Source organism: Meleagris gallopavo, chromosome 4, assembly GCF_000146605.3.
Source record: "Meleagris gallopavo isolate NT-WF06-2002-E0010 breed Aviagen turkey brand Nicholas breeding stock chromosome 4, Turkey_5.1, whole genome shotgun sequence".
NCBI classification, from domain to species: domain Eukaryota; kingdom Metazoa; phylum Chordata; class Aves; order Galliformes; family Phasianidae; genus Meleagris; species Meleagris gallopavo.
In genome coordinates, this window is record NC_015014.2 from 53,166,891 (window position 1) to 53,177,427 (window position 10,537).

Sequence of the window (10,537 nt, forward strand, 5' to 3'; positions counted from 1 at the left end):
CGCCGCGCCGCCTCCCGCCCTCCGCTGCCGGCTTCCGGAGGTGCCGCTTCCTGCTCCGGGGCGGAGCGCAACGAGCGGTCGCGCGAGTTGTGTGTTGTGGGAATGCGCGGTAAGGCGTCTGCGCGTCCGTTCCTGTAACGATGCCTAACGTAAAGGATTGTCACTTTACATTAGATCAGGTTTTATTTGAACGTTGGTATTAGCATTTTTAGAAAGGCTGGCCATAAAAAAAAAAAAATCTCTTGAACAATCTTGTATCAAGTAATCTCATCTTTTTTCTTCTTCATTTTCCTCCTGGAGAATATGGCGTGCTTCATGGCCCATCTTCTACAGACCCCCAGCTTTGCCCTATTTAGAGTTTTTAGGGTTTTCTGCTTTTGTTTTCTGCCTTTGCCAGCTCTGTAAAGAAAGAACATAAAGATTATAATAAAATGGTGACTGGACTTCTGTATTTGCTGGTTTTTCATACGAGTTGTGCATACACCTTACAAGTACAGTCCCAGGATTTGCCATCTTAGATAAAGGATATTCTGACATTGACTGTTCCTAAAATTGCCCACTTAACTGAAAAATAAAAAATGGCAGAGATTACTCAGCATTTACCTTTGCATGCCCCCAAGTGCAAAACAGCGCGTGTGGACTTTTTTTTTGTCTCTGACAAAGGATGTATTTAATAGTAGAAAGCATGGAATAATTTTAATAAGGAAAACATATCTAGATATTTTTACTAGGAAAATAAGCCTAAGTTATTTTCAGTAGTTCATCAGCACCACACTGATGGCCTGAAAGGACTGAACCATCCCAGCACAATGTACACCTGACTGAAGAAACAGATGAGGTTGCTTGAATTTCTTTTAGTATCATTTTCACTTTTTCAAGAAAATGAAGTACTGCTACATATAAATATGCTAAATATAAAGTACAGCTACACTTCAGCTCTAATACTCCATAAGCAAAATTTAGATGAGTGTCATAGCAGGGCATGAAGTAAGACTCCTGTAGTCCACTGCCATTGAGCTTGCTGCTGACCCGAGAGCCCCACTGTCTGAATGTCACTGTGCAACACAGTGCATCTTTTGGGAGGGAAGATCTGCATTTCCAGTGTTACATCCATCTAAAGTGAGAATCACAAACCAAACCAAACGCTCTCTGCAGGGGCTGTTAGAAGCATGGGCCAGCTATCCTAAACTGCCAAGATTGACTCTTTCACTGGACCATCTCCAGCAACATCCCCTTCCCTTTTTTTCAGTTAGTTTTATCTGATGACCATGCACTTTTTGTCTTTTGATAAATACAAGTATGTGTTTGTGTATGTTCAAGAATTATAGTCATGGCAGCATAAATGTACTTAATGTGTCCTCATTAATAAAGTTGTTATATAGTACAGATTTAGACACTATTGCAGAAAACACCTGAACTACCAGTTGGGAAAAAAAAAAAACAACATAAGATTTGAAAACAAAGCAAAGGAGACAAGAAGCAATGAAAACAGTGCAGCAACTATATACTCTGCCCTTCTATGAGGAATCTGAAGGGGATTAAAGCATTATATTACTTTAGATTAATTTTGCATCTTCTTGACAGTGCTACCAGTGCACCACTCAAAGTTCTGTGAGAACTGTGAGTTCTGTGTGAACCCATTTGGAAAGAAAACACATTTAAGGAATGGGGAACCAGAGGAAGATACCTGCCTCAGCGATGCTAGGTTTTATCAAATCTTCCTTTTGTATGCACTCTCCAGCAACACAGCAAGTGGGCAACAGTTTAAGATAACAGCACACAAAGCCTAAAATTATCTCTTCCTAAAGCATTTGCATGAAATAAGATCACTTCTCATGTAAAACCTCTTTCATTACAATAACGCAGTATCGCACTTACTGGCCAGATGTTCTGGTGCAGGAGAGGCTGGGACAGGTGCTGCGTTTGTGACCTGCCTTGCCACAAACAAAGCAGCCCACGTCAATCTTCTCACATGTGTGGTTTTCCAGAGCACAGCAGTTGCATTTGTTACAGTGAAACCAAGCTGCAAAATAAGCAGCATGGTTTATGATCTTCAGAGGGTTCAGAATTATCATCCTGAAGTTGAATTCTAAATACAAGCTGTTTTGCCAGGATTTTTATTTTATTTTATTTATTTTTTACATTTTCAGAGATGTGTGCATTCAGTTTCTGGTCCTTTATCTTATTTGATAAATATTCATTAGAGATACTATTTAAATATAATTTAATTATTTTGCTATTATAACTATCCTGCATGGGATCTTGACATGAAAAATAGCCCCTATGTTAAAATGGATTTACAAAGATGCAATTTCTATATCAACAAGATTGATTGCTCCAGCTGTTTAAACAGCTGTAAATACAAGTGTGCATTTGTGTATGAAACATAACTTAATAATGCTCTTAGAAACATTTTCACAATTGTCTCTGTGTTTATGAAGTTCTTACAAAAAGCTTTACAAAATTAGGAAACATTTATATGACAAATCAAAATATTACAGATTTTTCCCTTTAAAAATATAAGTAAGATTTAGCCCTGACAAGAACTTACGTATATTTCCACTGTGTGCAAATATGATAACTAAGTTTCTTACAACAACTTGTGTGAAATTGAGATTTTTCCTTTACTCCATGTCTTCTGTATGATCCCATTTTATTTATTTTCCAGAATATTTATTTATCTGGTCTGTCATCTCAGTATCTTCAGACTACCATTTAAACGTACTTTTATTTAGGTGAGTATTTTTCTGTACTTACAGGGTTTCACACATTTCTTGCAAAGAACACAATGCTTCCATCGTCTGCCATCCTACAATTAACAGATGAATAAATGCACTGTTTGTTTTTAAAAAACACTGATTAGCTCCTAAAACTGAACTACTCGTGTATATTACCTACTATTTACAGAAACAGGTCCTGGGGAGAAAGGACTACATTTAAAAACAGTAGTGCTGAGAATCTGCAATCACAGTAAAATGGCTACATTTGGAAGTTAGTGTGCTTTACAACTTCCAACACATAAGAAGAAATGAATGTGTAAGAGACCAGTGATGCATAAGGGATGGTCGAAGTGACAAGTAGGTAACTTTTCCAGTCCTCTTCCCAGTGTAAAGGAATCAGGCGATAGAAATTAATTCCTGTTAAGTAATGATGTCCAGTGAAGACGACAAACAAATTGAATTGTCTGGGGATTCCTAAAGAAATCAGTATCAAAATAGTTTTGTTTTTTTTTTTTAGATCAAAGCAAATATAATAAAATCTATTAAGACTGCTGTCACCTGAAAGTAGAAGATTGCTGCTAATATGGTGACTGAGGAAGAAGGCAAAATACTTACTTTTGATGTACATGAATTGCATATTTCACAGTGGTGGTTGCCAGAACTAACATAGCGCTGACAGATAGCGCAAAACCTGGAAAAAATAAAATCCTAAGTGTTTGCTCAAAAAAATCCAGTATTTGCTCAAGAAGCAATATGAATGAAATTTATACAGGTTCTACAGTAAATACAGGGATTGAAATATCACTTCACTAAATTAAATATGTTTTTGATTCATTAACTTCCACTTTGGCCCACAGCTTCATAATCATTTAGACACGATACACACAAATAGTAAAAATCCAGGTGCATGAATTCAAAAATAGCAACAGCAAAAAAAAAAACAAAAACAACCAAACTCTGCTAAATGAATTTTATCAGTAAAATCCATTTGTCCCTGATGCTTTTTAGTGCTTGTATTATTAACTAGTGTCTCAACCAAGCTGATTATTTTGGTTAGCTGTAAATCTCTATCTCCCATGGACATGCATAATTCATACAGCTCAGCTGAGGAACCCCATCATTCCTCAACAGAAATGTAAACTCCTTCTAAATGCCCAGTTCCCTTTCATATTGCTTAGAGAACAGAAATGTAAACTCCTTATAAATGCCCAGTTCCCTTTCATATTGCTTAGAGAACATGTGAACTTAGACTACAACAGTGAAATGTGCTCTTGAACCTGGTATCCAAAAGTTAGGCACAACAGTACTAAGCAGCACGTCCCAAAGTCCTTTAAACCTTCATGCCCTAAGAACAAAGGCACTCTTTCAGTCACTCCCTTGACTTGTAACACAATTTACCTGTAGCCCTCTTCTGCAGGAAGTACAATCATACTTGGGGACAGATTCGTGAAGATACGGACAGGGGATTGTCTGCGACCTGTTTTACCATGTTTATATAGAGCATGATTATCATAATCTACCTAGAAAAAAGAACAGTTGTTATAAAAAAGTACTAAGGTAAAATAGAAATATTTGCATGTTTGTTCTCTTTATATGTGTCTTACGAAATTGTTCTTTAAATCTGGAAGATGCTAACCCTGAATTAGATTACAGATTTTACACCAAGTATTTTGTCTCAATTCCTTTTAAATTTTTGAAACCATAATACACTTCAACTGTCCTATTTTACTTCCTTTTACTCTTCTGTACGGGATATCTGGGATAATATTTCAGTTGTTTGACACTAAAGAGGGGTTTAACAAAAACACAATCTGTTATAAAATAAACAAAACTATACCATTTGTCTTGTCTGACAGAACTAGAGCTGATGTGCATCTCAAACTACCTCAAAACAATTACAAAGCTGCAAACTCAATCAGCAATGCTTGTTTCTAGCACTGCTTCCCAAGACTTGCCCCCAAAATTCTCATGAATACTAGCAGGAATACAGCCTAGACTAGCATCAGTTTCCAATTTTCTTCTACTAATTTCCATTCTACAAGATATATTGTCTTGAACACCCATATCAAACTTTATGTCAAGATGTTATATGAGAAAATAAAAGTTAGCATAACTGATCTCTTAAAAGTCACTTATGTAAATATTCAACCTATGGAATGGATGCCAGACTATTGCTTTATTACTGACAACTTCATTTATCCCACTTTCCGACAATTTCCATTGTTGTCATTTATTCTCTAGCAGTTATGAAGACAAAAGACCTTAAACTTCCTTTTATCAGAGCTGGGCATTACCCACCAAGCTACATTTGAACATCTGCACAAAATGAAACATTCTTCAAGCTACTCTCACTTCTGCAGTATGCATGTACTTAAATTAGTGCAAAATCTATCCCCCTGAAAACATTTCCAAAGAATTGAGATAACGGACTGGTGACAGAAGGCTTAAGGTATATAATGAAGCATAGAAGTGTGTGATAAAGTTATCGAAGGCATGACTTCACCAAATGAGCATCACATAGTTTGCAGGTCCTCCAAGACAGTGAGAAATGCAAAAAGGCCCATCCAAAGATAAGTACTGCCATTATATCCACTTCCATTTATATTCCTGCCCACACTGCACACAACCAAAATTCAGCAAAGTCACTGGGCTTGGTCATACCTGATAATCCATCATACTGAGGCTTGGGAAAAATTCAAGAATACGGGATTCAAAGAAGTATGGAAATATCCAGAACATGGGCATCTCTTGGTTCTTATTACCTAGTGATAAAAAGGCTTGGATGTACATTAAAGAAAAACAATGTATGTGAAGCATGAAAAATTGACAGTAAGTGTTCTGAATCCATAAGCATGCATATGCACACTACTTAAGCATAGTAACTAGCTCCTTTAAGGGAAAAGAAGTTTTTGGCATATTTACATACACTGGGCTGTAAGTTCAACTTACACCAAACAAGTCTTGTCACCTGCCTAGGTTGCTAAGAAGTGGTATTGTGTTTTAATTGGTTATTCTTCTCTACCCTTGAAGTCCACTTCAATTGTAAAGTTTATTTTTACAAATCCACATTTAAGAGAGACTTAAATATACTTCATCTTAGAAATTATGCACATGTTAACATTCACTCAAGTAGCAATAATTACAGATTTGAACAGATACTTTTTCTTACAGTAACTTTACAGCTTAATTCACCTATTTGTAATACATGCCTCCTTTTTCTGTATCCTTCCACATTGCCATCAGTTTTTTAAAACTAGAAGCCAGTGCTTCCACTAAACCTCCAAACGGGGGATCAGCCACCATAATTACTCTTTCATCTTTCTCTTCGTGTAAGAATTTCCTACAAGTTTCATGCGCAGCCTGTAAGAAACAGGGAGGAATACAGATTTAATAGCTGTAAAATAGAGTTTTAAGATCTGCAAAGATTTTATTAAGAACTATAATTATTGTTTTACAAATTTGAACTTTAACAATGTAGATTACTTCTTGTGTTGGTGAATGTAGCATTTCAAAAAAATTCTGGATCTGAAGAACCAAAAGCAATGCCCCATTCAGTTATATACGACATTACCACGGACAGATGCAGTTAATGTTGTCTAAAATACTCTTTTTCTTAAGGGTAGTAAATATGACTTGGAAAAAACAGGTTGTCATGCAAGAGAGCAGAGTTCAGACTCAGAATACATGTAATTAATGCCCTTTTATTTTATTCTGTTAGACGTTATTAATAGGAGAAATTTCAGCCCACTGAAAATTGATTCAATCCATACTGGTTATAGAAACCAATCCAGCTTGGACTCTATTATCAAAGGAAATGGAAAAAGCTACATATTCACTGCCAGCATGCAGTGTCCTCTTCTATTGCCTGGATTCCATTGAATTCCAAAGACAGAATTATAATATTAATCTACATTCAGAAGTGCAATTCAGACCTTGAAATGATGCATGTCGTTACAGGTGTCAGCTTTCCACAGCTTGGCAAAAACACTTCAGTCATGCAGTAATGCAGGTAAACAGTCTTTTAATTGAAAAATACAAAACTTGAATAGACTAACAAATCTAAGATATTCAAAGGTAAGGCTTTTAGATCAGCTTTCCATTTCATGCTAGAAGATTCTTTTTATTTTCAAGAGCTCACTAAAATTATGCTTTAGAATGAGAAAAAAGAAAAAAGCCTGACCTATGCAGTATGAAAGGTACTGCAGTAAGAATGTTTATGCAACTCAGTCATGGCTTACTAATTATGGCAGGGGAAGACTAAACAGTGAGTTAGGATACTGGGAAAAGTGCTTTGAGAAGAGTGCTTAGAATTAGATTAAACTATGATCCTCTATTAAAAAAAAAGTTTTTGACCTTTTGACCTTACTTGCCTGGAGTAAACCAGGAAAACCTTCCCTCTCAAGTATCAGTGAATGAGTACTGTGGCATGTGCTTGGCTCATGAGGCTGGGAATAAAACAATTCTGTGGCAACAACACAGGAACAGGGCTTGCCTATACTAATAATAGGCAACAACTCACACCAAACTGTCATTTTAATAAAAGAAACATTAAGCTGTTTAAATAACATTAGTTAGCATGTTCCTAAAGTCTCATGACTTTATCTTTGAATCAAGTGGGAAAGACTTACTGAAAATGCATTGTTGTTTTTTTTGTTTTTTTTTTGTTTTTTTTTTTAATTTCCAGTATGCTGACCATTTTTATCTCATGACAGTTGTCTTCTAACTAACCATCTAGACTAGCCAGTATTCTCTATCAACAACATGTATTGCTTCACAAAGCATTCAAGAAATACTTGTCCTTACCTCTCCACCAAAAAAATAATGATTAAACATGTTGTAGTGGCAGAACTCATCTTCTGTGTAAAATTGTGAATACCTGTAAAATAAGAAGAATAGGAGTTACTTCTTGCTTGCCCTAAGGGGAATTCACATTGAAACAAAGGCCTTTACAAAGACAACATTTTTGAGTTCCAATTACTGAAAACATGATAATGGAAACAATTAAGTACAACTATTTTTCCTCATAAACTGCTGTCACTACTGTCAGGGTACAGAAGTGAAAATGGAAAAGAGAAGAAATGGAGAATAACCACCAATTTATCTTTTAAAGTAATAAGAAAATGAATCTTTGCATATACTATTCAGACACATAACATTTATCAAAATGTTATAAATACCTACCTGAAGTCAATATCTAGCAGAAGGCTTCTAACCCCGAAGTCGTCTTCTTGTAACGCTTTTGACTGGATCATTTCATGAAGCCTGAAGCATAATCAGAACAAAGAAATGTAAGATATAACCACCAGCTTCAAAAAAGATCTTGCAAGAGAAGAATATCTGGTATTTTACTAAGCCTAAAACCAAACAGATAAAGAAAATGGAGCAATTTGGCCAACATTTAAAGTTAGAAAAATATGATGGCCTTAAAAGATGGTAAGTCAGCGGAGACTAGAGAATCACCACAATAAAACCCCAAAACATAAGCTAAGTAACTCAGTGTCACTTTGGTAAGAAGCATTAGCACGACATTTAAAAACCACATAAGTGGGTGAGAGGGAATTTAACTGCAATGCAGCTACAGTCTTCTTGTGTGTCTTGTGAGCTCAAAGCATGTTCCCACTAAGTGCCTGAATACTGCCAACCAATTAAAGCATAGTGAACCTCTTATTATACATACCTAGGTGTTCCAACAGATAGCACTCGTCTGAATCCTAGTGAAATAATAAGGTCCAGTAGAAACTGGCAACTTCTGTCTGCAAATAAATACTGTGCATTTGTTTTTTTATTTTCTAGTGGATACAAAAGTTGACTGGGACTTCTTAACTGGACAGTGGAGATATCATACAGGAACTGATGACTCGAGTGTTTTTCCCATTCATCTGGCAATAGCAATTGCTGGCATTCCTGACAAAATCTCCTCTTTGATAAAGGCAACAGAACAAAATTCTTGTATCTATAAATATAAAAGGCAATTTTGAAAAAATCTCTATAAAATAAATGAAAGGAGATACAAAATGGGTTTCATGTTTTCAAGACATTTACAGAGGCAAGTAGTTTAAGCTGCTTTTGCAAAACTCCACTAACTACATGCCAGTGAAATAATATTTATGAAAAAAATGTTCATAGGACACTTTGAAAATCTCCCCTAAAAGCAAGTAAGTAATGCAGTGATCAAAGACATTGAGAGTTTGTAAAATAACTAGATTACAGAAGAGAAGAACGTATCAACTATAAACATCCAGGACTACTTGTTTGTACATAACTCACAAATTACTGTTACTGTATAATCTGTGCAAATCAGGAATAACTTTCTGAACTTGCACTGCTACAGACCTGTTTGTTAACACATTAAGAGCACTAACATAAGGAAAAAAACTGCAGCTATGAAAATAAAAAGGCACAGTTCCTCAGTTGAAAGCATTGTGTTCTAATCAGATGTTCAATGCTATTTACACTTTATAGACAGTCTTTTCTTATTTTTTCCATATGCCTGTGCCATGCTTTCATTTTCCAAAGAATCCAGAAACACTGTGCCTTCATACAAAGTCTCTGAACTTACATAAGACTGACTTTTACTAATGAAAATGCACTTAGCAACAATACCTTTCCACATTCTGCCTGTGAGTACAAGGCGGCTGATGACTTCTATTATATTCTTCACGTGCTGCAAGTCTAGTTTGTGATACCTATAAAATTTATGCATATAAGAAGTTAAAGAGCAGGAATCACTGTGTTGTAAATCAAATCTCATGATTAAGCAAAATGAGTGCATCAAAGGTCTTGTGCTTCAGCTCCTCTGCTCAGGAAAACTGTCATGTTCCTGGTGTTCCTGGCTGAGAGTAACAAGCATGACTGTGTAGTTTAGTGGCAAGCTACACAGAAGTCTCTTTCTGAATTCAAACCACGCAGCAACAAATAAATAAATGTAAGAATTCAGTTCCTTTACCACATGTAACATAGAAGGAAAAAATCTCAAAACGCGCTTACAATAAAGAAATGGACAGACTGTCTGTTAATGTGTTCCTACAGTTGATAGAATTCCCTCTGAAAAACTATCCCACGTGACTGACAGAAACGCTGCCGAAGACTCTCGTGTACCATTATTTAAATGCACACCAGCCCTTTGCTGAACCTGTGCCCTCATTCCCACAAAACACACTCATCTCATAGCTAACAGCATCAGGACATCGCCACAAAACCTACAGATCTGACCCCTACCGCCCTCTCTGGGCACTGCACAATGTCTGCTGCACCCACCCAGTTTTCTCTGCCCGGACTGCAGATGAGGACCTCCCACAGTCAGAACTATCGTTTGCTCAGCGTTGCACTATAGTGGCAAAACTCACAACCCCAACTCAGCGGTGTTGGTAACACAGTAACAAACACTTCTGCTCAATACGTAGGGCAGCCCTCTTTGAAAAGTGTACCTGAAACATCTTCTCCTCACAGAAAGCCGTCTGCTACCTGAATACTGTTAGGAAAGCACTTGCAGAACAATTACCACAGATTTCCAAAACAACATTTACATTTTCTCAGTTTTCTGTTAGAGTAAAAGAAAAAAAGCAAAAAAAATCCCTCACACCCCCCCTCAGCATGAAGCAGCCCTCTCTTACCTTCTCATCCTCCCACTGGAAGAATTTACAATCCTTTCTGTCCCTACAAGCCGAACAAGCATAGAATCTTCTCCCTTCCTCTTTTCCTTGGCTGGTCTTCACAAACAGGAGAGCAGGACCTAACAACAGGAGGCCCACCTGCTTTATGCCTCCCGGGCTTCCTCAAGATATGTGGCCACCCCCCCCTCGCTGCCCTCAGAGCTC

At 36.8% G+C, this 10,537-nt stretch overlaps 2 protein-coding genes across 2 annotated transcripts in view; both read right to left on the reverse strand.

Moving 5' to 3' along the window:
• The window catches only part of ANAPC4 (anaphase promoting complex subunit 4), a 20,606-nt gene extending 20,381 nt beyond the window's left edge, over positions 1 to 225 (reverse strand). The window contains exons 1-2 of the mRNA XM_010710324.2: positions 205 to 225; positions 1 to 144 (exon numbers count right to left, since the gene is read on the reverse strand). The exon at positions 1 to 144 is cut by the window's left edge and continues 207 nt beyond it. Of these exons, the coding sequence (XP_010708626.2) occupies positions 1 to 144; positions 205 to 225 (165 nt within the window). The remainder of the gene's footprint in view (positions 145 to 204) is intronic.
• The window catches only part of ZCCHC4 (zinc finger CCHC-type containing 4), a gene marked incomplete at its 5' end in the record, with an annotated part of 10,609 nt that continues 197 nt past the window's right edge, over positions 126 to 10,537 (reverse strand). Inside the window, 12 exons of the mRNA XM_010710352.2 lie at positions 126 to 399; positions 1,879 to 2,023; positions 2,758 to 2,809; positions 3,336 to 3,411; positions 4,119 to 4,240; positions 5,382 to 5,482; positions 5,930 to 6,080; positions 7,524 to 7,596; positions 7,902 to 7,982; positions 8,398 to 8,673; positions 9,324 to 9,406; positions 10,334 to 10,452. Of these exons, the coding sequence (XP_010708654.1) occupies positions 258 to 399; positions 1,879 to 2,023; positions 2,758 to 2,809; positions 3,336 to 3,411; positions 4,119 to 4,240; positions 5,382 to 5,482; positions 5,930 to 6,080; positions 7,524 to 7,596; positions 7,902 to 7,982; positions 8,398 to 8,673; positions 9,324 to 9,406; positions 10,334 to 10,452 (1,421 nt within the window). The remainder of the gene's footprint in view (positions 400 to 1,878; positions 2,024 to 2,757; positions 2,810 to 3,335; positions 3,412 to 4,118; positions 4,241 to 5,381; positions 5,483 to 5,929; positions 6,081 to 7,523; positions 7,597 to 7,901; positions 7,983 to 8,397; positions 8,674 to 9,323; positions 9,407 to 10,333; positions 10,453 to 10,537) is intronic.